This window comes from Aaosphaeria arxii (assembly GCF_010015735.1).
Source record: "Aaosphaeria arxii CBS 175.79 unplaced genomic scaffold BU24scaffold_8, whole genome shotgun sequence".
Classification (NCBI taxonomy): Eukaryota; Fungi; Ascomycota; class Dothideomycetes; order Pleosporales; genus Aaosphaeria; species Aaosphaeria arxii.
In genome coordinates, this window is record NW_022983481.1 from 39,391 (window position 1) to 63,533 (window position 24,143).

At 50.0% G+C, this 24,143-nt stretch overlaps 10 protein-coding genes across 10 annotated transcripts; 7 read left to right on the top strand and 3 right to left on the bottom strand.

Moving 5' to 3' along the window:
* The first annotated feature begins 577 nt into the window (after positions 1-577).
* BU24DRAFT_425659 (salicylate hydroxylase) lies at positions 578-2,113 on the top strand. The gene is made up of 3 exons (XM_033528790.1): positions 578-848; positions 983-1,590; positions 1,648-2,113. The coding sequence occupies exons 1-3, from the start codon at positions 623-625 to the stop codon at positions 2,080-2,082; spliced, it is 1,269 nt and encodes a 422-aa protein (XP_033380170.1). The 5' UTR covers positions 578-622; the 3' UTR covers positions 2,083-2,113.
* Positions 2,114-2,307: 194 nt separating this feature from the next.
* BU24DRAFT_396423 (UAA transporter) lies at positions 2,308-3,770 on the bottom strand (the record flags this gene model as incomplete). Its single annotated transcript, XM_033525301.1, has 6 exons — positions 3,608-3,770; positions 3,453-3,538; positions 3,373-3,398; positions 2,957-3,320; positions 2,754-2,900; positions 2,308-2,685 (listed from the first exon to the last, which is right to left on the bottom strand). The coding sequence occupies exons 1-6, from the start codon at positions 3,621-3,623 to the stop codon at positions 2,308-2,310; spliced, it is 1,017 nt and encodes a 338-aa protein (XP_033380171.1). The 5' UTR covers positions 3,624-3,770.
* Positions 3,771-3,845: 75 nt separating this feature from the next.
* Positions 3,846-5,510, top strand: BU24DRAFT_425660 (glycosyltransferase family 8 protein). The gene is made up of 3 exons (XM_033528791.1): positions 3,846-4,198; positions 4,271-4,351; positions 4,434-5,510. The coding sequence occupies exons 1-3, from the start codon at positions 3,938-3,940 to the stop codon at positions 5,187-5,189; spliced, it is 1,098 nt and encodes a 365-aa protein (XP_033380172.1). The 5' UTR covers positions 3,846-3,937; the 3' UTR covers positions 5,190-5,510.
* Positions 5,511-6,213: 703 nt separating this feature from the next.
* On the top strand, positions 6,214-8,001 carry BU24DRAFT_425662 (acetylornithine deacetylase). The gene is made up of 3 exons (XM_033528792.1): positions 6,214-6,313; positions 6,382-7,200; positions 7,271-8,001. Exons 2-3 carry the CDS (start codon positions 6,390-6,392, stop codon positions 7,750-7,752), a joined length of 1,293 nt encoding a protein of 430 aa, XP_033380173.1. The 5' UTR covers positions 6,214-6,313; positions 6,382-6,389; the 3' UTR covers positions 7,753-8,001.
* A 386-nt stretch (positions 8,002-8,387) lies between these two features.
* BU24DRAFT_485151 (NAD(P)-binding protein) lies at positions 8,388-9,320 on the top strand (the record flags this gene model as incomplete). The annotated part of the gene is made up of 1 exon (XM_033533376.1): positions 8,388-9,320. The coding sequence occupies one exon, from the start codon at positions 8,388-8,390 to the stop codon at positions 9,318-9,320; it is 933 nt and encodes a 310-aa protein (XP_033380174.1).
* An 843-nt stretch (positions 9,321-10,163) lies between these two features.
* On the top strand, positions 10,164-11,158 carry BU24DRAFT_443269 (uncharacterized protein; the record flags this gene model as incomplete). The annotated part of the gene is made up of 2 exons (XM_033530576.1): positions 10,164-10,477; positions 10,547-11,158. Exons 1-2 carry the CDS (start codon positions 10,220-10,222, stop codon positions 11,156-11,158), a joined length of 870 nt encoding a protein of 289 aa, XP_033380175.1. The 5' UTR covers positions 10,164-10,219.
* Positions 11,159-11,264: 106 nt separating this feature from the next.
* On the bottom strand, positions 11,265-13,304 carry BU24DRAFT_443270 (alpha/beta-hydrolase; the record flags this gene model as incomplete). Its single annotated transcript, XM_033530577.1, has 4 exons — positions 11,265-12,356; positions 12,425-12,652; positions 12,708-13,032; positions 13,102-13,304. The coding sequence occupies 4 exons, from the start codon at positions 13,302-13,304 to the stop codon at positions 11,265-11,267; spliced, it is 1,848 nt and encodes a 615-aa protein (XP_033380176.1).
* A 243-nt stretch (positions 13,305-13,547) lies between these two features.
* On the top strand, positions 13,548-13,933 carry BU24DRAFT_264455 (uncharacterized protein). The gene has a single exon (XM_033522532.1). It carries the CDS (start codon positions 13,586-13,588, stop codon positions 13,880-13,882), a length of 297 nt encoding a protein of 98 aa, XP_033380177.1. The 5' UTR covers positions 13,548-13,585; the 3' UTR covers positions 13,883-13,933.
* BU24DRAFT_264458 (DUF803-domain-containing protein) lies at positions 13,934-16,570 on the bottom strand. Its single transcript, XM_033522533.1, has 2 exons — positions 15,337-16,570; positions 13,934-15,265 (listed from the first exon to the last, which is right to left on the bottom strand). Exons 1-2 carry the CDS (start codon positions 16,111-16,113, stop codon positions 13,985-13,987), a joined length of 2,058 nt encoding a protein of 685 aa, XP_033380178.1. The 5' UTR covers positions 16,114-16,570; the 3' UTR covers positions 13,934-13,984.
* Positions 16,571-18,065: 1,495 nt separating this feature from the next.
* BU24DRAFT_352727 (glycoside hydrolase family 125 protein) lies at positions 18,066-22,814 on the top strand (the record flags this gene model as incomplete). Its single annotated transcript, XM_033523747.1, has 6 exons — positions 18,066-19,235; positions 19,304-20,461; positions 20,693-20,699; positions 21,217-21,526; positions 21,590-22,618; positions 22,685-22,814. The coding sequence occupies 6 exons, from the start codon at positions 18,066-18,068 to the stop codon at positions 22,812-22,814; spliced, it is 3,804 nt and encodes a 1,267-aa protein (XP_033380179.1).
* Between the last annotated feature and the right edge of the window lie 1,329 nt (positions 22,815-24,143).

Consider the following 24,143-nt stretch of genomic DNA (forward strand, 5'->3'; position numbering starts at 1 on the left):
CCTCCACCACTTGTGGCGACAGGCGAGAGCAACCGTTGTAGGTTTCTTTACTGACTATGCAGTCAGCAGCCTGAAGAACCCCTGCAAGTCTTGCAAAGGCGTTGGGTTCTCGCTAACGCTACATGACGTATTGCAAGAGGATCTCCTGCAGTTTTTTTATTGCGGCACAGTCTGCCTGGTCTCCGTTGTTGAATGTATGCTTGCGCTTCCCGTCTTAGCCTTTGGTCATTAGAGGTTTCAGTCACCGGTTCGCATGTAACGCAGCGTACTGAGAGAGGACTGTACAACAGAGAGCTCCAAGCTAGAAACTCGCTGCCTCTAGTTAAAGCTTATCGTCAATTCATGTGGGCATTGAATCCAGTCGATCCTCTTAGCTCTCACTAACCCAATAATAATGGCTCCAAAAGCCCTTGGGGCTAGTCGTGACCAAATTTGGCAAGTGCTGAAGCGCAGAGTGGGCAAAACTTGTTTGAAGGAGCATATCCAATACAAGTTTTGGGGTTTTATTACCCGACGTGCGGCATAGCGCATATATGCTCCGTATGTCTTATAGACTCAAGTACTCTTACAAAGTTGAGAGCAACTCGGAGATTTCTTCTGGGTCAGTATTCGTCCCCACAGCATGTCCCAATCCATTCGAATCGCCATTTCTGGAGGCGGACTTGCTGGTGCAACGTTGTTTAACGTCTTGCATCGTTTTGCTCATCTAGATGTCCATATTTTCGAATCTGCGGCCGCCTTCAAGGAAGCGGGTATGGCTATTGGGATAACTCGCAATGCCCAAGCAGCTCTGGAGCGTATGGGTCCCACAGCCGTTCAAGCTCTCGAACGTGCCGGAGCTGTTCCGAGTGAGTATTATTCTTTGAAGCGTGCCTGTTATGTGGTTGGATCCGTCACTTTCTTGACAAGGATATGTCTCATAAACAAACCCTATAATATACTTTCCAGGTGAATAAATAGCACTGCTAATTTTGGCCATCAGTGCGGAGAGTCCGTTTTGTTGTAGCCCAGGGTGAAGAGCAGGGCCGAGTCGTTGGTGAAATAGATGAAAAGACAGCGGGAAAGCGCCTCACTAGCATTGTCCATCGCGCTGCTCTTCTTCGAGAGTTATTATCAGATGCTCCACAAGATCATCTACACGCCTCAAAGAAGCTGGAATTTGTGAATCGAAGACACGATGGTTCCCTTGAACTTCAATTTACGGACGGGACCAGCCATGACTGCGACATTCTCATCGGGGCTGACGGCATACACAGTACAGTTCGGAATATCATTCTCGACGGCATTTGTGCCGCTGCGCCCAGGAGTACTGGTGTCTGGTTGATCATGGCCCTAATGCCCTATGCAGAGGCTCAAGCGAGCATCGGTAGAGAAAGGATTGATCTTGAAGAAGCATGCGAATATTCCTGGCTGGGACATGGCACGTATATACTACACAATCTTCTAAGTGAAGGTCAACTCGTTCAATTTGTCATTGCTTCAAAGGATGAGGAAGGTGAGCATGATCAATGGCGCCGGGCAGTCAGTTGCGACGAGATCAAATCACTTTATCACAACTGGCCGCAACATTTACGGACAGCCGTGGAAGGGGTATGCAAATTTTCTAAATTCTGGTTCTGGCAAAGATAGTGTTTAACGCTCGTCCAGTTATTCTGTAAAGAGCCAGACCATCAAGCAATGTATCTCTGGGAACACCCACCGGTTCCGACGTATGTGTCTGGACCCCTCTGTGTCATGGGCGACGCTGCACACGCTACGACACCTTGGCAAGGATCAGGTGGTGGTATGTCAATTGAGGACAGCTTTATTCTCGCAACTTTGCTTGGGAGGTCAACCACGCGCAACGATGCTTTAGCGGCCCTCAAGGCTTACGATCAAGTTCGCCGTCCGCGTACACAGCGCATCGTCGAATCCAGTCGAATTACAGGCAGCATCTTGACCGGCACGAGCGAGGAGACTAGACGGTATATAGATACACCAGGTAAATTATTGGGTAGATGGGATTTCATCTTAGACCTTGACATGGAGAAACATCGCGATGAGGCTATATCGGCCATGGATCAAGAGCTAGATGTAGCTTGACGTCTCTGTAGTTCAAAGTTGAATTTCAAAGCCAATGATTTCTCAACCTCACTATCTCCCTACAGTGAGCGACTAACACACTGACCTGACTTTAGTTCTGTATCAAGAAGGTAGTATATAGGTGGAAGATGTTAGCGAAACGGAGCATAGACATGTTTAAAAATTGCGAGACATGAGGGTTAATGGAACAGTGACCTGAGATTACTTCAAGCTATAGATATTATATCAGGTTTTCCTTTTCCAATTATCTGTGGCATACATTATAACACCCCCGAATACAATAGCCGTGCCGAATACGAAGTCTGCATGAACTGGGGTCTTGAAAACCCATACGCTGATCAGTAGACTTACAAACTTCCTCATGCTGAGAACTATGCACACCGAAAGTGCGGACGAGACCGATGTGAGTAAATTGACGCCCGTGACGCATAAGAATTGCGTAAATGCATTCAAAACCAACAGGACAAACTTCATGGGCAAGTCCCAGGCTTGATAAGATATGCGCGGAACCATCATTTCCAGCTGAGTTCCAGAGGCAAGGACCATAAGTTGCATGGTGATTTTGGGAAGTAGAGGTAGAAAGAATGGAATAGCAAGGAGATGCTGTATGGCGTTAGCAAGGGCTTGACATGGACAATTTTCCATGAAATGTCTAATAGCCTGTAACGGACCGTGTAGAAAAGGCCTTCGCGCCATATCCCAGGGGAGCGCTTATATATATTTTCCAGTAAGATGCCCATGATAGCTACCAGAATCTGTATGATGAGCAGTAGAAAAACGCCAAATGACATAGTCCCAGATATGTGATCTCCGTCCTTCTATCAGATGTTATGTCAGCTATACACGATTTTATCAAAAACTTCATTTAACCTACCGAATCTTTTGTTCCACTTAGAGCTGCAATAACAACACCTAGCGTCATCAACATTACCGACATCCACTTTGTTTTCGAGTATGATTTTCCAAAAAGTGTTCCAACAACAAGAGTCACAAGCCCACCACCGCTCCGCAGAACGATATGCATAGGCACGCTGACGTGGTACTCCAGGCTTATGTTATTCAAGACGGAAATGCTGAAATGGATGACTGCGAAGCCTAACCATTTAACGCGCGAGACCTCGGGTTGCTTAAGCAGCGTTCTCGAGTGAAAACGGAAAAAGTAGGCGAATCCTTCTACAGCCACAAATACAAATTGGATGAACGTAAGTGCTAATGCAGGCCGACTGTCAGTGCCGTGCCTGGGCCGAATGTTAATAAAGCGAACTAGAAGGGAATATGGGCAAAGCGCACTGGATGATAGTTTCCAACGTATACACCTAATATCGTCAGTTCTCCGGAAATACCAATTCCAAGATTGTCTCAAAACGAACGTTTGTACAGCAGCCACCGAAGATGAGAACTAGTATTGTAAAAGTCTCCATACTAAGCAATGGAATGACCAGTTGCGCTAGACTGTCTAAAAGGTCAAAGAAGAGTCGTCAGCACTACTACTTTATCCTCCAACGAATCTTCTAACCCAACGTACAATGCATATTTATCATGTACCTAATTTATGCTGATCTCCTGCATGCGATAGATGAAGGTGACGAAATGGCATCTCAATCCTTCGTGATACTCTTTGTCGAAGTTTTCTTCTTATGCCTCGGATTATCTCTAGCCCCTTGGCATGTCGGTGTACTAACCCTCTTAATACTCGAGTCCGTTTCACGCGATCGGCCTCTCTATATATAACTCCTGTGTGGGTACTTTTCTCATCCGCCTATCCTCATGGTCTTTTGAATTTTGATGCTCCTCGTTGCTGCCCGCTTGATATTGATATTGCAGGGTTAAGCAGCAAGGAGGAACAGCGGCTAGCATGGCACTTGTACGGCGCTTCCAATCGATTATCATCGCCGTTCTCTCCGTTTTTCTCCTTCTTTTAGCATTTCAATTTCTCGCAGCAAATGTTTCATTCGCGCTCGTTGAATCAGGCGCAAACAATGCTTCAATACAACTAGTGCATCCAGGTTTGCGCCCGTATGTCCCAGACCATATCTGGTGGACTTCGGAGACCAAACTTGAACCAAAATTTGCTTACGCCCAGTACGCAACTGACGAAGCATATTTCTGTAATGCGGTGAGTTTTGCCAAACGGAAGTTCACCAAGCAGGGAATGCGCACCGCGAGGGCCTCATTAACGACCAAATAGCTCATAAATGCGAAGAGGCTGAAAGAGTTCGGTGCTACTGCTGATGTCGTGCTCATGTACCCTTCCGACTGGGATGCAAAGGTATGTACTTTTCCAGATGGTGCGGTTGCTATGGCACGAACAGCTGTACATTGTCGATCCGTTTTGGTTAACAAACATGCAGCCTTCAGATTCCGTGAATGCTAAGATGCTTACATATGCTCGATCTACGTTCCCCAACATCTACCTTGAGCCTGTCGATAGGATTTCTACATCATCAGGCGATCCCACATGGGCGCAGTCCCTGACTAAATTCAACGCGTTCCGGCTGTCCAACTACTCGCGGGTCTTATATTTCGATTCGGACTCCTTAGTACTAAACTCCCTGGATCACTACTTTCTCGCACCGCTATCTCGGCTGGCTGTTCCTCGTGCGTATTGGCTCAACGACATTGACTCGGCATCCATCGCCGAACAGACAATATGCTCCCACGTCATGTTACTGCAGCCAGATCAGTATTACTACGACACCATTATGAACGAGACTCAACGATCCAAGAACTTCGACATGGAAGTCATCAATTCGCTATTCAAAGGATCGGCCATGATTCTGCCACACCGCCGGCTCGCACTACTCACAGGAGAATTCCGTACTCGCGACCACCAGAAGTATTTGCGCGAGGAGCCAGACGCCGAATGGAATGCGATGGCGGAAGTGAGCAGAAGCGTCCTCGTGCATTTTAGTGATTGGCCGCTACCAAAGCCGTGGAAGCCACGATCCCAGCAGCAGTGGGAGGATGCACAGCCTGCTTGTGATGAAAACGATGAGCGGGATAAAGAGAAAGAGGATAGGCCTCCCTGTGCAGATCGAATGATGTGGTCCGGGTTTTACGAGACGTATGACATGGAGAAACAGAAAGTATGCGAAGGGAAGTGGTAGGCGCCAATATAATGAAATGAATAGCTTTGCTAGGAACTGTCTTCGCGTTTGTGAAAGTGAGCTTACGAGGATGACCATTCATTGCTGGCTACTTTATCCCACCATCTGTCAGTCCTAGCTGAAGTCTCCCTAGTTCGGTTATACTCATGGCCGGCATTATTTTTGATCAGGCCAGATATCTCGCCAACAAATGCGGTGCGTATTGTATGCTTTGCACCACACTGCGTTTACCCTTATCCCAGACGAGTCGACATCCTTTATGGCTACATCATGTCTACCTAAATACAATATAGCCTCCAACCAGAAACTGCAAAGTATCAGCATCGAAAGTTAGTATAAGAAACTGAATTTCATCGTCGCCCCAGTCAGTCATGAGATTACACTAAGCAATGTTCGACGTGATCGGGATAATGTCCCAGTCCTCTTATCGATAACGTAATAGTATACAATGGGCCGCAGCACAACATGCTAGAAAGCCTCGTGGGAGTGGCCGCGAGTATAATATTATACAACTCATCTCGAGATTTCTATGTATCTATCTCGGAGTAGTCAAACATGCCTCTGCGGAGAGTCATGTATAATCGCCCTCCACATCCTTAGTAAGTTCAACATCATCCTCAAAGATGTAGTTCTCGCTGGGATGGAATTTGCGCTAGGGAATGACGTTCTATGATTGTTGTTCCGTGAGTACTCGGGATAGAAATGCCCAAATGTTAATTCATGAGAGTGGGAATTATTACGATCGATAATGTTTGGTTGATGATGAGAAGTTTGTGTCCTCTATTATTCGCCATGAGCTGAACTCTGTTTCAAAATGCAGGTAATATTCTCGTAGAACCTCTTTATCAACGGAGCTGCTCTATAACATCAAACAGCGTCAACAGCGTCAAGCAACGGGAGGATATCTGTACGCCAATAGTGATGACACTTGAGTGGGGTTTGTGATAGCGATCCTTCGTATCGATGTGCGACCTCGGCAAGCACCCCGCACTCCTTATCTTCAAGATGTATCTTCCCTGAGCAGACGGTAACTGTGGCTTTCAACATACATACAACGCACCCTGTGCACATTCAGTTGATCTACTGCAGAATAAACCTGTGGATGCCTTGCCGAGTGAACGAATGTCAGTTTCGCCATTGTTGCGTCATTATGCGCTCGTTTAAACCCCCGCTAACATAGTCACTTCCATAGACACAACAATGCCAGAACTCACGCCAGAGCAGATTGCCGCAATCACCAAGTCGGTATCTGATGGATTCGACGAACAAATTGCGTACACGCAGAAATTGGTCCAGTTCGGCGGCCAGCGCGGCCATGAAGACGCGGTACAGGAGTTCATTTTCGAGCAGTTCGCCAATCGGGGCTATTCTCCGGTCAAATTAAACATCGACGAGGAGAAATTGTCGGAGCATGTAGGTGCTGGTAAATTCGATGAGCACCATTCTCGGATTCCAGTTGTCGTAGGCGAGTGCCTACCAAAGTCCGAAAAACCGTTGGGTAAGAGCCTCATCCTGAATGGACACATTGACATCGTGCCCGTTGGCCCACTCGACATGTGGACCAGGGATCCGTATAGCGGACATATTGAAGGAGATCGTCTCTATGGCCGTGGATCGGGCGATATGCGAGCGGGCGCAGCAGCTAATCTTTGGGCATTGGATGCACTCCGGCGCATTGGTCTTCGGCCAGGTTCTAAGGTTATCCTCCAATCCGTTGTGGAGGAGGAATCCACGGGCAATGGAACACTCATGGCGCATCTTCAAGGTTACCAAGCAGATGCTGCGCTGATACCCGAGCCTGAGGATGAGAAACTGGTGCGGGCAAACGTAGGCGTATTGTGGTTCAAGATCGAGGTTCGCGGGACGCCTGTGCACGTGAATGCAATGGGTACCGGAGTCAATGCGATCGATGCCTGCTTCCGTGTTGTCACTGCTTTGAGGGAATTGGAGGCAGATTGGAACCAAAGAGGAGTTGGCAAACTCTACTTTGAAGAACAGAAACACCCTCTCAGTGAGTGCATGGGTCCTTGGTAGACTTTTTCGGTCACATAAGTTCTTCTTAACTAATACGCCATACCCAGACCTGAATGTGGCCAAAATCAACGGAGGAGATTGGGCCAGTTCAGTGCCCGCATGGTGTTCGATTGAATGCCGAGTGGCCATATTCCCTGGAGTCAGCGCACGCTCAGCCGCAGATGAGATCGAAGCAAAGGTGGCTACCTTTTCGCAAACGGATGCGTTCTTGAGCAAAAACACTCCGAAGATATCATGGAACGGGTTCTTCTCTGAGGGATACGTTCTGGATCCTGGCAGTGAAGCCGAAAAGATTCTTGGAAAATCTCACCAACAAGCAACTGGAGAGGAAATGCAAACTCACACCACTTTGGCATATCTCGATGGGAGAGTGTTTAGTTTGTACGACAAAATTCCGGCGTTGGTCTACGGCCCCGTCTCGGCAAACTACCATGGCTTTGACGAATGGGTAAGTATCAAGAGTGTGAAGCGCATCACGACTGCGATCGCATTATTTATAGCCCAATGGTGTGGAGTAGAGGAATATTAAGGGGGCATGATCACGTTTGGTTTCTCCCCTTAGCTCGTCCAATCACATCCACCACGAGCAGACCTCCAGGAACAGAATCCTCCATTCGTGGAAAGGAAGATCTAAGGCACCTCGGACCTGTATTTCTCTCAGTTAGCATGAGGCGGAGGTAAGAAGTTGGTACTTGGCACTTGGTACTGGTTTTCCAACGATAGAAAAGTAATCAAAAAAAAATATTAGTCTACCAGGTAATTCATTTCAAGTGGCTATTGAGAAACTACAAGATGCAATAGCTTTGGTCCATTTACCAGTCTGAGAATAGCTTACATATAGCCTTTTGTTACTGCTCAATCATATACATAAAACGGTAGTCTAAGTCTATGTCTATGTCTATGGATCTATGAGTATATGAGACCTGCAGATAATGGGTTGAGTGCACAAACAGGCTTTGTCAGCGCAATTGTGCAATTATCTACCTAGGTAGTGCCTATCATCTTCTAAGCAATGTACGAGGTATCTTAACCCCCCTTCCTCCTCTTCTTCTTGTTTTTTTAATGTAGTTTTACTTTGCTTCATTTCCTGTTTTTTGCAATTTTCCAGCAGTTATCTAATTTGTTGCCAGCCATTTGCCCTCTATCTACCATCACCATTCCACGATGCTCGTCCTCATCGCCGGCATCACAGGATCCCTAGGCCAGCGCCTAGCAAAGACTGCTCAGGATCATGGTCTACATGTTCGGGGGCTCGGACGTAGCCCTGAGAAGCTTCCAGATACTATCACCCAAAGCCTCGAATCTTTCGTTCAGTCTTCATCTCACGACGACATACCTGCATTAGACAGGGCGGTTGCCGGGGTGGATAGCGTCATCTGTGCCTACTCGCCTACTGACATTCTCAGCCTGGATGGCTGCTTGCTACTCCTTCGTGCTGCTGAGAGAGCCGGCATCAAGGTCTTTATTTCTTCATCGTGGAACAACGATTGGACACGACTGAAATTCGGCGACTTCGAGCACTACGACACCTGCATTGCCTTTGAGAATCACGTAGCTCTAACTAGCTCCATTCGTCCAGTGTACATCTTCACCGGCGATTTTTCCGACTTACTTATCACTCCTTACGGGCCTGGTGCGCCGACTCTCACAGCCGAGAAGGCAGTATTCCACTATTGGGACGAAGAGGGCTTGAGGAAGAGACAGCCGTGGACTACGCAAGACGATGCTGCGGTCTACACTATTGATATTTTGCTCAACGGGGATGGCGTACAGGAAGGCTGCGGTGGATTCTTCACTATTGCTTCCGGGAGGAATACTATCGTCGAAATTGCTGAGGCATACAGCCGAGTCACTGGCATACCTCACGAGTTGGAGTGTAAGGGTAGCCTGTCTGACCTGGCGGAAGCAGTGGCAGAATCTCGGCGGCGTCTGGGAAGAAGTCGATCGTGGGAGTACGCACCACTGGTTACTGAGTTTCTCGTGAACACAGGAGCTTTTGAAGTTCCTGATGATCAATTGTACAACATTGTGCAAGTCAAGGCACCAACAACTCTTGACGACGCAATGCAAGCTCTTATCAGCTCTTATCCAGCTTAAATTGTATACTACAGACCTGCTTTTAGTGTTTCTTTTCGTTTTTTTAGATAAATGTAAGTGTATTTTAGCTTGTAAAGTCCTACAACAAGGCCTTGTTCATCGAATTTACACTCATTACAAGACGACCCAGAGACATTACCATAATATAAACCTATTGGAGCACGCACTTAAATACCTGGGCTCCGCAGCTTGTTCGTGCACAAAATGCAAGACTTCCAAGCCTGTCCTCTACGAACAAGTACTTCCAGATCCAGCTTCATTTAGTATTGCTTTGGGATCAGTCAGCTCGCTGCAGATCTAGGAGAACCCAGTGTGGACTGCACACTCGACTGCCGATGCTATCTTATCTGCGGAGGAGGCAATATGTTCCCTCTTCGCCTTTGCATTTTCAATTTTGCCGTGCCCCGACTTATCCAGCTTGGTACTTCCCTTCGTGTGTGTGTTTGTAACTACCGACGTTCCCAGGTAGATGGGGTCATTTAATATCGGGGGGACAAATTACCTGCCGCCGACTTCACCATCCTTGGCCGTGGGGGAGATCATCAAAATTTCTAAAGTGCATGGAAGCTGATCACTGTTGGGAATGGGGATGCGGCAATCAATGCAAAGACCGCCGAGTGCCTGGTAAAATCAGCCAAGTTCATTTACAGGGTCGGTGGAGCATGAATAAATAGCAAGAGATATGGGATTCACTCCCATCCGCAAACGACAATCCCCACCTCAATACCAGAAAGATGCGGTGGTACACTACCCTCTTCCTCGCCGGGCTCTCCCGCGCGGCCATCCGCTTCGGCTGCTCCACCGTCTCCATCCAGCGGCTCGATCCCCTCGTGGAGCCCGGCAACGTGCCGTCGGCCCACGTGCACCAGATCGTGGGTGGCAACGCGTTCAACGCGACGATGGAGGGCGACATTGGCGAGCAGGCGGACTGCACGACGTGTGCGTATTCGGAGGACTTTTCGAACTACTGGACGGCGGCTATGTACTTCCGGCACGAGAACGGGTCATACAAGAAGGTGCCTCAGTATCCGAATGCGCAGTTGGGCACCCAGGGCAAGGATGCGGATAACATCAAAGGAGGGATGACGGTGTATTATACGCAAAAGGACTTTTGGAACAACGGGCTTGCGGAACAGAAGATCACTGCGTTCAAACCTGTGAGCCTCATCAGTCATAAGATGGCTAAACCTAGAACCCATAAAGCATCAGTCTAACAAGCAACTCAGGGCTTCCGCATGACCGTCGGTGACCCGACTTACAACGGCGCAAGCGGAACCCCCAACCCAGGCCTCGCCTACACCTGTCTCCAAACAATCCTAACCCGAGGTAACGAGACGCTCGACTTCCCCAAAGAGCCGTGTCCGGCCGGGATCATGGCGATCCACCACTTCCCCGCGTGCTGGGACGGCGTGAACCTCGACTCGCCAGACCACCAGTCGCACATGTTCAGTACGACGAAGGGCCACTTCCAGGAGGCCGGGCCGTGCCCGGCGTCGCATCCTGTGCGGATGCCGCAGGTCGCGTACGAGACGATGTGGAACACGACGGCGTTCAAGGACATGTGGCCAAAGGATGGGTCGCAGCCGTTTGTGTGGGCATTCCATGGGAACGGGTATGGAACTCATGCGGATTACTTGTTTGGGTGGAAGGGGGATTCACTGCAGAGGGTCATGGACGATAATTGCTTCTTCCATAATTGTGGGAGTCCGGGTGTGGATGGGATCTTGAAGACAAACACTGTTGCGCAGATGAATGCGTGTGCGGTAAAGAGTTCGGTGGAGGAGGATGTGGATGGTTGGCTCGATCATCTGCCCGGGTATGAACATCACGAGAAGTAGGCGTCATGAACTCCAGACTTTAGTTTTAGATAAGAGAATGACAGACATGGAAATTCAAATTTACACACCCGAAAGGAGACACGGTTTATTGTCGTAAAATTTGCAGTCACTCCGGCACGATCCCGCCAATACTCCTCCAGAAGTCGCATCTGTACCCTCTCCCACCCTCCCAAGAAAATGCGTCTACGATCCTAATCTCATTCTTCAACCCCGGTTCGCCATACAACGTGACGTTCCTATCCTCGCCGATCACGGTCAGCGGACCGTCGTTGCGAGACTGCACGACGGTGAACTGATACGGCGTGCCGCTCGACTGATTCAAGTTCGCCATCTTTGGATCCTTGACATCGAACTCGGGCCAAATGTCAAGTGAAGTCTGATTGGAACCGTCATCGTATGCGGTAGTAGAGGGTTTTCCAAAACGCACGAAGTTACCCCAAACTGTCTGCAATGCGCGGGTCAGCTCGGGCCCCTGCTTCCGTCTCGCGGGGCCGAAGTAGGCTTCTAGGTCGTAGCCGTGAAGGGCGGTGGGCACGGAGTACTGGTACTTCCAGCTGTGGTGGCCGGTGGAGGGGGAGTTGTAGGCGGTTGCGAGCCAGTAGGACGGACATATGAAGGTCGTTTCGCCGAGTATGGCATTGGCTCGCTGCTGGTGGCCGCTCGCGACTTGGCTGGTTGTCACTGCCGATGGGCCTTTGTCGCCAGCGGTTGGAAAGGTGGGGAGAGTTGTCAAATTGGAAAGGGTGTCGATGGGATAGTAGAATAGAATCTTTTGGACATCCTGGGGAGTGAGAAGTGGGAAGGTGTGTTGAATCCATGCAACGAGGTCATTTTCCGTAGTTATGGTTTGAGGAGTGTATGCAGGGCCTTCTTCTGCAGTGTTTGCCGTGAGATGCCGCTCACCATTGATCTTTCGTTTCAAGAGGGCTTGACTTGGAGTCTCCTGTAGCAATAAATTGTCTGTCACGGGGAGAAAGGCCCAAGAGCCGAATGTCCCCGATGTAGAGATATCATTGGAAGCTCGTTGAAGAAGTCCTGTCTCCTTCGATTGAAGGCATGCGAATATGGTCTGCGAACTGTTGCCGTACGCGTATGTGGGAGGACAGCCGGCTGCCGTGGCGAATGCATAGTAGGCTTGTGTTGGAAGAAAATCGTTATACCTATACTGGGTCGGGAGATATGGCGATGCCGTGATAGACTATACCAGCGAATAAGCATGTGCTGCAACGTAGATTAGGTTAAGTCCATGCTTCGAGTGATACCCACCTGTCTGAATAGCGAAGTCCCAAGTGTACCCCCATATGCAATGTCGTGCAGCATGACCGAGCCAGCTCCAGCAGACAATCCTGATATAGTGACCCTGTCGGGATCACCGCCAAAAGCATCGATATGATATTGTATCCATTCGAATGCAAATTTCTGATCGAGAAGACCAGCATTCACAATGCCGAATCTATGTACCTCATCCGAAGACAGGAAACCAAAGGCACCAAGCTTGTGCACATGTTAACATCAGGCCACAGGGCCGATGTCAAGAACTGAGACTTACTCGATACTGAATACTAACCCCTATGAAAGTATTATTGTTCGTATTGATCATCTCCGACATGTCTTGTTGGCCGTTGTAAAAGCCGTATCCTCCACCATGAATCCATACCAAAACTGGCAACCCAACGGCATTGGGCGGTGCATAGATGTTGAGAAATAGACAGTCCTCATCGCCCTCCTGGTATGCGTTTCCAGGAACCGCATTGAAGCTCTGTGGACAAATTGGGCCGTATTCGGAAGCAGATAGAGTTGAAGAGCGATTGGTGGAGGGAGGTTGAGGTGCCTGCCAACGTAGTGGTCCCGTTGGAGGCGCGGCAAATCGGATGCTGGTGAATAATGTCAAGACACCGAATTTCTTCATTGTTGGTTTCAAATATGTAATGACAAGCGCTTACCCTTTGAATGTGTTCAGCCCGGTGGTGGAATTTGCAACACCTTCATATACGGCATAACCCAGATCAACTTGAAGGGAGCTTTCATTGTAGTTGATGCTTCGAATGTTACTATCTCGCAATTCGAAGCTCTGGGAACTGAGTCGGCATTGAGTCACCCTCCAGAAACATGTCGCAAGCGTAGCTGTGTATTTTAATGCAAACATGATGGGACCGGTCAATTGTTCAACTTCCTGGTTTGAGGAGCGAGTGATTGTACAATGTTGTTGCAATCACCCCTGCCATTGACGTCAACCCCAAGACCAAAGGATCAGCAAAATGCATCCTCAGTACTACCTCGTATGGCCGATGCGGGGAAGGCTACGTCTTCCGTACAAACGTCCAGAATATCTACATAGATTTCATAAAACGGGAGCATCAATTCCGTGCAAATATAATAGATCCGTGTGCGGGATATGGTATCAGTTCTTATCATTATTATGTACTTATGGGAATCTCAACCCAACTAGTCTACCTCATCAGCGCAACCAAATCAACTATGTATACAATATGCCGAAGTAAAAATAAGGCTTCTCAACAAAGAAGAAGCCACGCGGGTACTTTGTACGTATCCAACAACGCTTGTGTGTATGCAATCAAAAAGGAGGAAAACGAAAAACCAAACCCCACCCAGACCAACATGAGTAACCCCAGACGAGAAAGACTCTTTGGTATCATGCTATGTATACAAACATACATTCGACAACGAGATTGCAAACCCAATACAATACGGCGCGAACAATAAAAACAACCCGCGACATCGGGTTTGGGGGAGAATAAGCAGACATCGTTCATTCGTAAGCACATTTGCGCGTGCGAGGTGTAAAGAAACAGCTCGAGATGTTGTTTATAAGAAAGAACTGCCGCCTCTTGGGGGACTTCGATCCCTAGGGCTCCGCTCAAAGGTCTTTTCGTAATCCTTTTCGTTAAAACCACGATCAGATTCTTCCGTCTCGACTCTTGTCAAGCCATGCCGAGGGAGATCACTGGGGCGCTCCGGGGATTCACTAGGACTATAGGACCGCGGCATGTTGTAACCAGCCCGGTCTTCGTCTGTGAAGCGCTCAGGGCTGAGTTCTCGGCTGTCCCGACTAGGAATGGCGGAGAGGAGGGTCCGAGAATCGCCAGTGACAAGTCCGAGTCGTTCCTCCTCGGTTCCAGCTCCCTGGTGATGGTGATCTCGGCTGCTCTTTCTACTACTTCGGCTGGTGGGTCTCATCTTCTCGGGACCGGAACCCGTGCTCTCAGAGCGGTGACGTGAGAAGACGTTTTGAAACGAGAATTGGCGCTTAGCCGTGTGTGGTGGTGGTCGAGGGGGGTGAAGGGAGTCGCCAGAGTTGTGACGCTCTTCGTCATGGTGAGATGAGGGCATGGGCGCGAACTGGATAGTATTATCGTGCGGGTGGTACGCTGTATCCTGTCCAAAGTCCTTGCGGGAGATGTGAGATCCCGATCTTTCCGAAGCACCATCGGTGGGTACTGGCGGAAGCGAGCTCAGGCCGACACCGGTGGGAGGGCGAGTACTGCTAGTAGACTTGCCTCGAGAGCGCAGGCGTTGGAAGAAGCCAGGATGGTAGCTGGTGTCATCGTCTGATTCATCTTCAGGGGGGAATGAAGACATTCCAAGCGGCGGATGTACGGTCTTGCGGCGGACAATGGTGCCAGAGCGCTCGGGATCAAGAACAGTTTTCCTTCGGCGGAGACCATCCCATTCCAATTGCTCGTTCTCTCCGATAGACTCCATCTGTTGCTCGTCGTGGATTCTCTTCGCCTCGAGGGCCTGCTTCTCCGTTCTGGCCTTGGATATGGATCGAATAATGGAGGAACCGCCACGGATTGTGTCAGCACGGGGTTCGTATTCTGGTTCCTCTTGTTCCGCGACGGTTCGAACCTGATCCAAATCGCCCTTGAAGACGGCGGCATCGGGAACGTCTTTGGCCGATTTGGAGAGTTGCAATAGCACGACTCCTGCACAGATCTGGAGGAAGCCCATGATGACGGTGGAAATGGTGGCCGGCGTGCCCTTGAAGCCGCGGAAGAGAATGGCCGAGGTGACAATGGTTGCGGAAGTGAAGAAAACGTAATAGGTGGGCGTGACCAGAGCAGCATTGAAGAGATTGAGCGCTTTCTGTAGAGGATATAACGTTAGAATATTGAGCGCAAAAGAGTTGCGGCGGTGTATATCCGTGGGGAACTTACATTCAGGTAGATGATTTCGGTCAATAGCGTCGAGATGACGAAGACGAGTAGAACATAGGTGAACCACTCCTTGAATTGCGACTTTCCACCTATTGCTGCTACAATGGCTGCTCCCAGGCCCTGGGTTGCGACGACACTGAGGCCACCGATCAGACTGCAAATGCTGAGATAGACCATCATAGTCTTCTTGCCATACTTCGGACCCAGCCAAATAGCGACGATGGCGCAGCCTACGATGACAACGCCAGCATAGCTCAAGAATCCGGGCGACAATACTAGTTTCTTCATGTCTTGGATGTCCGAGACTGCCGACTGCTCCGGGGCATTGATGACAATGACCACTGAGCCAATGATGCAATTGAAGCATCCCACCTTGCCGACGAAACTCAGGCGCTCCTTGAGGAAGATGGCGGACAGGATAGTAGTGACAACGACGGATAGTGCACCAAGAGGGGTGACTAGAATGGCATCGACGAAAGCGTAGGCGACAAAGTTACATATCTCGCCAATGATCATGAGGATCATACCTGCCCACCACCACACGTTCTTCAGGTATCCGTAGCCCTCGCCAGCCTCCTCGTTGTATTTGACATTGGCCTTCAACAATCCCATCTTTTTCAAGACGAATGAGACACCGATGAACAGACCGGATGCGATGGCCAGGACCAAGCCGACGATCTTGAAGATCGGCGGTCGCCCATTCTTGTCCCCTCCGATCCCTCCGCTGCGGGCGTATACATGATGGGCGGTCGCTAGGATATGGCCGGTGGTATCCATGATATGTGGTGGTTGTAATCTTGTCCGTGGCCGCGAGGGTAGTGGTGTTGGTCGCGGACTTGCAAGGTCGCAGCGGTATGTCGCTGCTATAGTTATCTGTTGAAGTTCCGCTCACCGCAGAGACATGGAGAACGGATTTGTTATGATAGGTAGGGTAAGGTAGGTAGAGTCGAGGAAAAAGTTGTGATTGAGGTGGTGCAGGAGGTGCACAGGGCGCCGGAGAGGTGACGAGTTGGGTAATATGTTTTTGTGAGGACGACAGGGTGCTATCGATAAGCAAGGACTCAGGCCCAATGTTGCTTGCGCGAGGAATGTTGACTACGGGTACACAATAGTATTCCGAGAATCAGACGATAAGCAGTGGACCTGTAGGTATGGCGGTAGTCGCAATCGTGACTTGTAGTCGTGATATTCGTACTTGTAGCTGAAAATTATTGGGTTGTGGTTGGGGGAGTAGTGGGAACTTGAATGGTACTGGAATGGTACTAGAGGCGAGCTGAAGTCAATGGGAGGGGGGCGCAGGGCGTTGTCGTAATAGTGGCTGCAGTAGTCGTGGTGTCCACTCGTATAGTGCAGTAGCGGAATAGTGGAGTTGAGTCGAGTCGAGTGTACTGTGTATAGAGGTACTCGTGGTATACTATTGTATAGTATAGCTACCTAGGTATAGAGTAGAGTACGAAGTAGAGTAGAGTGAAGTCGAGGAAGGGTGAATCTCTAAGAGGTAGAGTGGTGGAGTAGGAGTAGGAGGGGGTGAGTACAAGCAAAGCCAAGCAAGTAGGAGGAAGAGTCAAGAGTTCTTGGGGTGGAAATAACAAGACGAGAGGAAGGAAAGAGGAGGAGGAGGAAGGAAGGAGCAAGGTGGAAGACAAAGGGTTGATTAGAGTAGTAATAATAGGAATATTAGGAATAGAGAAGATGCAGGTGCATGTGTTAAGCGGAGAAGGCGCAAAGGGAAAGTGGGAAGGAAGGCCTGGAACTTCTCAAGTTTTTTGGGTGGAAGCCCCCAAAATAATGATTTCCTACAGTAGGTACGAGGTAGTTTACACAGTAGTTACAGCTAACACAGTTAAACTTGGTTACGAGTGGCTACTTGGTTACATAGTGACGAGTAGCTCCTTCCTGTAATAATAATAACTGTGTACGAGAGTTTGATGATGCGGCAGGTGCGTTGGTTTGTGCCTTCCCTGCAGACAGCAACCAGCGATGGCAACCAACCAATTCATTTCCACCATCCCCGTCTCTGTCACTCTGTCACTCCGTCATTCATTCTCCCACTCATACAACACAATAACATAGCTACTACACAGCACATTGAATCATCGTTGACTACTTCTCCGAAATATCCTCTACAAGCTCTGTTCTGCGGATCATCATCATTATTATTATTGCAAGAAGAGAGTGGTAGATCATAACTACAAGTACTCGTTACCCTGTCCTGTGATGTTATCATGGCAACCGCGCGTCATCGTCAGCCAAGCAACCCACCCGCCGATCTCCACCCAACGAGGTACCCTTCCCTTACCACTACTCTACTACCTCAAACTACTACACAGTACGAGTATGAAGAAGGCAAAGTACTTCAAGTTACGAGATTGATCAATGATCAATAATGTCCAGAAAAATCAACCACCCATTGATCAGTTCCTTATGTTCTAACCATCTGCGCAGAGTATCCGCCGGTACGAGGACTTGTATCTCCAGCCGTGCCTGGCCCTGCCCTGCCCTGCTATTTATGTGTCTGTGATTGATTAACTTAACCGTACCTGGCCAGTCTAACCGATTAGCGACCGGCAGACCAACCAACCAATCAACGGTCATCTACCACTATGGAGGGTTACTTGTACCTTTCGAGTATTTCGAACCATCTGCCACTGCCATCATCACCACCACTACCACCCGGACTACCACCCCTCCAGTCCACCTATCCTATCCGCACAATGACGGCCACCGACATGGTCTCAACCCATCCCCATGTCGACCTCCATCATGCCCATACCGACATCTTCGCTGCCACGTCGGTGGCTGATCTCCATGCCACTCTCGCACACCTCCACCACCAAGAAGCCACAGTCACCCAGCGCCTCAATGACCTCGTAGCCTCCCAAACAGATCTCTCCCGCGAACTCGGCCGCCTCGATCTGCTCCGCGCCCACCTCGGAACCCAAGCAAACACCACTCGCGCAATCAGCAATGGCATGCTCTCCGATGCTGCCTCAACCGCCAAACGTATATCCACCGCCGTCAAGAGGCTGGACCGCGAGCAGTCAAACGTTCGAGCCACCCTCCAGGTCGTCGAGCAGGTCGCCGAATTGAAAGCATGTGTTCTCGGAGTTCACGGCTCCATGGGAGCTCCCCAGGATTGGGAGACGGCTGCCGGTCACCTCAGTCGAGCCTCCAAAATACCCCAAGATGTTGTTGATGGCAGCTTCGCCGAGGAGATCGTTCCCACCACCGAGATCCCGGACCCCCCTAGGGTCACCCTCGATCAAGCTGCCGAGTCTCTGTGCGGCCTGTTTCTCCGCGAATTCGAGAAGGCCGCGAGCGAGGGCGATGGCTCACGAGTCACAAGGTTCTTCAAGCTATTCCCCTTGATCGGCCGCACTGATACCGGTCTCGACGCTTACGGTCGATATGTGTGCCAGGGCGTAGCTTCGAGGGCCCGAACAAACTTCAACTCGGCCGCTCCCGCACAGCGCAAAGAGGGTTTCTTCTATGCGCAGACCATCACCAAATTGTTCGAGCACATTGCTCAGATCGTGGATGGCCATGAACCATTGGTGGAGAGGCATTATGGCCCTGGCATGATGGCAAAGGTCATTGAACGACTACAGATGGAGGCCGATGTTCAGGGTGGCATCGTATTGGATACTTGGCATGAAGAGCGAGGCATCGACCGCAAGCTTACCGATATCAAGTCCTACGCCTTCTCGTTTTTGGTACAGAGTTTCATGCAGAAGCCTGCAGCCGGCGCCCCTCGCTCCAATTCTCCCTCCAATGCTCCGACGAGATCCAGCGAAGATGAAGGCGTCAACATGAAAGAGGTAGATGGTCTATTGGGAGAGAGTGCTCTCATGTTGGGACGGTGGGCACTGTACTCGCGATTCATCTCTGACAAATGCGCTGTGAGTCATACCGTGCTTCATCACTATCAATATCACGGTCATAGTCAATTACTAATTAATCGACGCAGCCTCGCGAATCCCCTGACCCGCCCGGGATCGATCATGGCCTCACCATGCCTCCGTTTTTGTCGACGAGCAACCTACACAAGAAGGTCTCATCCCATCTTGTAGAACCATTCAATGAGATGACAACATTCTTCTTCCGGCGTTCGGTAGAGAAGGCGTTTCAACTTGATGAATCTCCCTCGGACCTCAACCTGAATCCCTCGAAGCCGCTGGGGGGTAATCCCCCGTTCATCACCTCGGCTGTGGACGATGTCATGTATATCGTCAATCAGATACTACAAAGATCCCTGGCAACCTCACAACGAGCCGTCGTGGGCAGTGTTGTCCCCACCATAGCACGTGTTCTTGGCGGCGATTTCATTGGAATGATCCAGCGAAAGATGCGCGACGAGTGTTATCCGAAACCTGTGATCCAGGGTGCACTTCCGCCCGAAGACAAGGTCATTGCTTTCCTAGTCCTTATAAACAACCTTGACAAGGCGAACGACTACATCAAGCAGATTCTTGAGACACAGCTAGGCGGGCAAGAACCTGGAGGGTCTCGACTCAAGCACTTGTTTCCCTTCGGACATGACGCGACCTTCGTGGAAGACAAGCTCAAAGCTTTGGAACAATCATTTACGTCCAAAGCTGGCGAGCTACTAAATGACGGTATCCAAGTTACATTCCACAACGTGCTAAAACCTCGTGTCCGCCCCATCTTTGCCGAAGCATTCCGCGACGTAGATTATGCACCTTCTGGTGAGGAGGACGACGCGGATGACGACGACCTCGACGATGATGTCGATTTAGTCAAGTCGCGCTTCGACCGCGGTTGGGGAGCTGTGATCCGCCCGATCAAACGTATCCTGACACCCGCCAACTACGACCGACTGTTGACCGTTGCAATGACGTCCTTGGCTAGTGCGCTTGAGAAGCGCATCAAGGGGTACTATGGAAGGGTCAACGAATTAGGTGCCGTGAGATTGGAACGCGACGTCGCTGGCATCGTCAATGCTGCTGTGGGGGGTGGTAGATATGGTCTGCGCGACGCCTTCACAAAATGCACGCAGATGACTCTGATAATGAACATGGACGACGACGAATGGGACGACGTGGTGAATGAAGAAGGAGGAGACTCGGGCATTCCGTGGGTCATGGACGCAGAAGAGAGAAATAGAGTGCGAGCGATTGTCAAAGGCTAGATGTCCGTCTCAGCCTTGTCAAGCGACACACGGTGGTGGTATACACATACATGCACGCACGCGCATTCCCCTTCCCAATGGGGTGGTCGAAGCAAGGCGACACATGTCCCTTGGCAATTAAAATCACAATATCAGCTCGGCAATTGCTGCAGCATTCCACATGTGAGGTTGAGCAATTAGGCTTTTACATTCGGCCGGAATTCCGAGAGGAGAGGTGACTCAAAAGACAGACAACGCCTACCGTACTAATAAAAAGCAACGAGCCCACTACTGCTACTAATAATAACATTACTGATAATGTCTGCTAACCCCCTTACCTCCTTTTCCTAGTTGACACCTCGTAGCTCCCGAACCAGACGAGTAAAGTACGAGTAGTGTCCGCACAAGCGAGCAGCAGCGACCACGCGCGTGACCAAATAGAGCGACTGCAGCACTTGGCGAGCTCGGAAAATCCATTCCAGACACTTGTTCCATAATAAACCTTTCGGATTCTTGTACCGTCTCTTCTTTTTCTTCGTGTTTGGCCTTCATTCTCTTTGATTGTTGTTATGTATTGGTCAAACCTCCTTCGTGATTCTCGTCTTGCTTGAAAAGTCCGGTCGTAGTAGGAATATGTTAAGAACACTGAAGAGCTAGCACTTATTGGGATGTCCGACGACCAATCATCATGAAGTTTCCATCCTTCCCGTCTGTCGCTTTCGTCGCCTTCATCTATTCAGGACTTCAAGGAGTTCTGGCACAATGTCCACTATACCAACATTACTCCGCCGAACGCCATGAGCCGTACTCTACCGGAACCTGGAATCTCTCCTATGCCCGGCCTATCCCGTCTTGTCGAACGTTCTACTCCCAGGAGGTCGAGGACACCATAGAAAGACTGCGACATGTAATCGTCGACCCGGACTTGATGCGCATCTTCGAAAACAGCTGGCCGAGCACATTGGATACGACAATAGCATGGCGGGGCTTTGCCAACTCCAACTACACCACTGCTCCGGATGAAGACCTGGCCTTTGTGATCACTGGAGACATCGAAGCAATGTGGTTGCGAGACTCGGCGAATCAACTCCAAGCATATGTGAGCCTGCTGAAAGCGAACGAGAGCTCGAACAGTCTTGCAGCCTTGTTTCGAGGAGCCATCAACCTGCAAGCCCGATACATCATGGATGCCCCGTTCTGCAATGCCTTTCAGGCTCCTGACGAAGCCGGCATAATACGCAAGAGCAGTGCCAATTCCGACACAATCACACCCTACTTTGACTTCTACAAGGTATTCTCCTGCCAGTGGGAGCTTGACTCGGTTGCTTCGTTCCTCCAGCTGTCCTCGGACTACTTGACTGCAACGCAGGACTACGACTTCTTTGCGCGACACAACTGGACCGCCGCCGTGGACACCATCCTGACCACGGCCCGGAGCATGACCATCAATTCGTACTCCGAAGACGGTGTCTGGCTCCATACGCCGTACACCTATTGCGCACCGTACGGAGGCACCCCGATCAACGACTGCAACGGATCCCCCCACCGCGGCAACATTGGTCTCATCCGGTCGTACCACCGCCCCTCAGACGACGCATGCACCTACCAGTACCTAATCCCTTCCAACATGATGTTCAGCGCCGCACTCAACGCCACCGTACCCATCATGTCGTACATCGAGGGCAAGAACCTAAACCTCACGAAGCAGATGCGTGCCATGTCTCGCGGAATCCGCAAGGGCATCGAAGCCCACGGAATCGTGCGCGATCCCGTACACGGCGACATCTACGCCTACGAGGTCGACGGCTACGGCTCCGCAAACGTCATGGACGACCCTAACATCCCCTCCCTGCTCTCCGCCCCCTTCATTAACTACCTCCCCCGCGACTCCCCCGTCTACGCAAACACCCGCCGCAAGATCCTTAGCAAGGACAACCCGTACTACTCCTGGGGCCCCGTCATCACCGGCGTGGGAAGCCCGCACACGCTGCCCGGGCGTGCGTGGCCGATGGCTAGCATCATGGGGATCCTGACGAGCGACAACGACGCCGAGATCGTGAGGTTTCTATCCGACCTCGTCGGCAGCACGGATGGGTTGGGCGTCATGCACGAGAGCGTCAGCAGCCATCAGCCCGGAATATGGAGTAGACAGTGGTGAGTTTGTACAGTCTAATTCAAGTTCGTCTCTATACTTCGCGTGACTAACAGCACGTGCTCCAGGTTCTCATGGGCAAACGGCCTCTTCGGCCAAGCCATCCTCGACCTCGAGAAGCGGAAACCGCATATTTTGAAAATGGGCTTCCAGCACAAACTACCCAAGCACAAACGCCCGGACAATGATCCGTTTTAGATCCATTCCGCGCTTTCCAAACAACCAGAGAGAAAAGAAATCCCATGAAAAGAAACATGTGAAAGAAGAAGAAAACATAGTAGGAAAATCCTAGGACCTAAGTCACGATTGCGAAAAAGATAGGTAGGGAGGTGAATGGTCCCTGCTATTATGCTCTTTTCTCGTCGGAGCACGTTCTATATGTCCCTCTCACCTCCATTCCCGCCCTCCTCCCTACATCAACAGCAACGACAGAAAGGAAGCAGACACCCTGCAAGGCAAAAAGGTAGAAGATTTAGAGAAAGGAAAAGAAAGAAGGGGAGCCAAGAATCCTCCGCTAGCTACTGTCGCATGGCGGTTGGCTCCACGGCCCAACCATTGCGCATTCCATGTAATGAAATCCATTATTATGAAACGACATCAAATCCAACCACAAACTCCAATTTCTATTTTTCGTTTAGGAAGACTATTCTGCTTGACGTCCAGCCGTTTGCTTCATCTCATCATGTACTCATTCCCAATCACCGAAAATGCATAAATCGAGGCCGGCCGGTGATCGTTATATTCCCATTGCTCATCCTGCTATGCAAGTAGCAGTCTCCAAGAAGTTTGAAGGACTCGCCAGCAGACCTAATTACAAATGGGACCGCAGAACCTGCAAGGAAGCAGATCTGATCATCCAACGTTGTAGTCTCTGGCACCCAAGCCAAATCTCCACTTCTGGTGATGGCAAACTTTCGACCTGCGGTAAGTTCGCAAAACAAACTCTCGAAGATCACAGAGCTGTCCGGATTGCGAGTCTCTGGAAACTCTAATCGGTATTTCATGCCTGTTGCGAGTTTCCTATGAAGCGATTGGAATCCGGCGATATACTCAGACCCAGGTACGGCAAGTCGTAAACGTAATGAATTGAACGCCATGGTTCGGCAAAATACTTCGAGGAATGCCTCTCTATGCCGACTATATCTTCGAGCTAATAAATAGCACATGATCTGCCAGTTCAGGGCGGCCTTGAACATCTTGTCCAAGAGATCAGTTGCTAGATAAGGGTTTCTGAGACCAGCAATCGACATCGAGTCTACGATGATGCTCGGACGGTCCACAGTGTATCCTGAAATTGCCATGACCTGTCTATGTCAGTCAACCATAGCTGGATAGCTGATGTTAGAGAGTTACCTTGCCAGAGATTATGGCATGACTATAATCATGAGCAAACCAGGCGGTACCTGGATAATACCGCGTCAATGGAACAAACCTGAAGCCCACTGGTCTCCAATCCGGTACCCAGCTTGGTAGGCCCGGTGGGTGTGGGGTCGTAGTTTTGCAGGCGAGAAACCTACTTGTACGTTC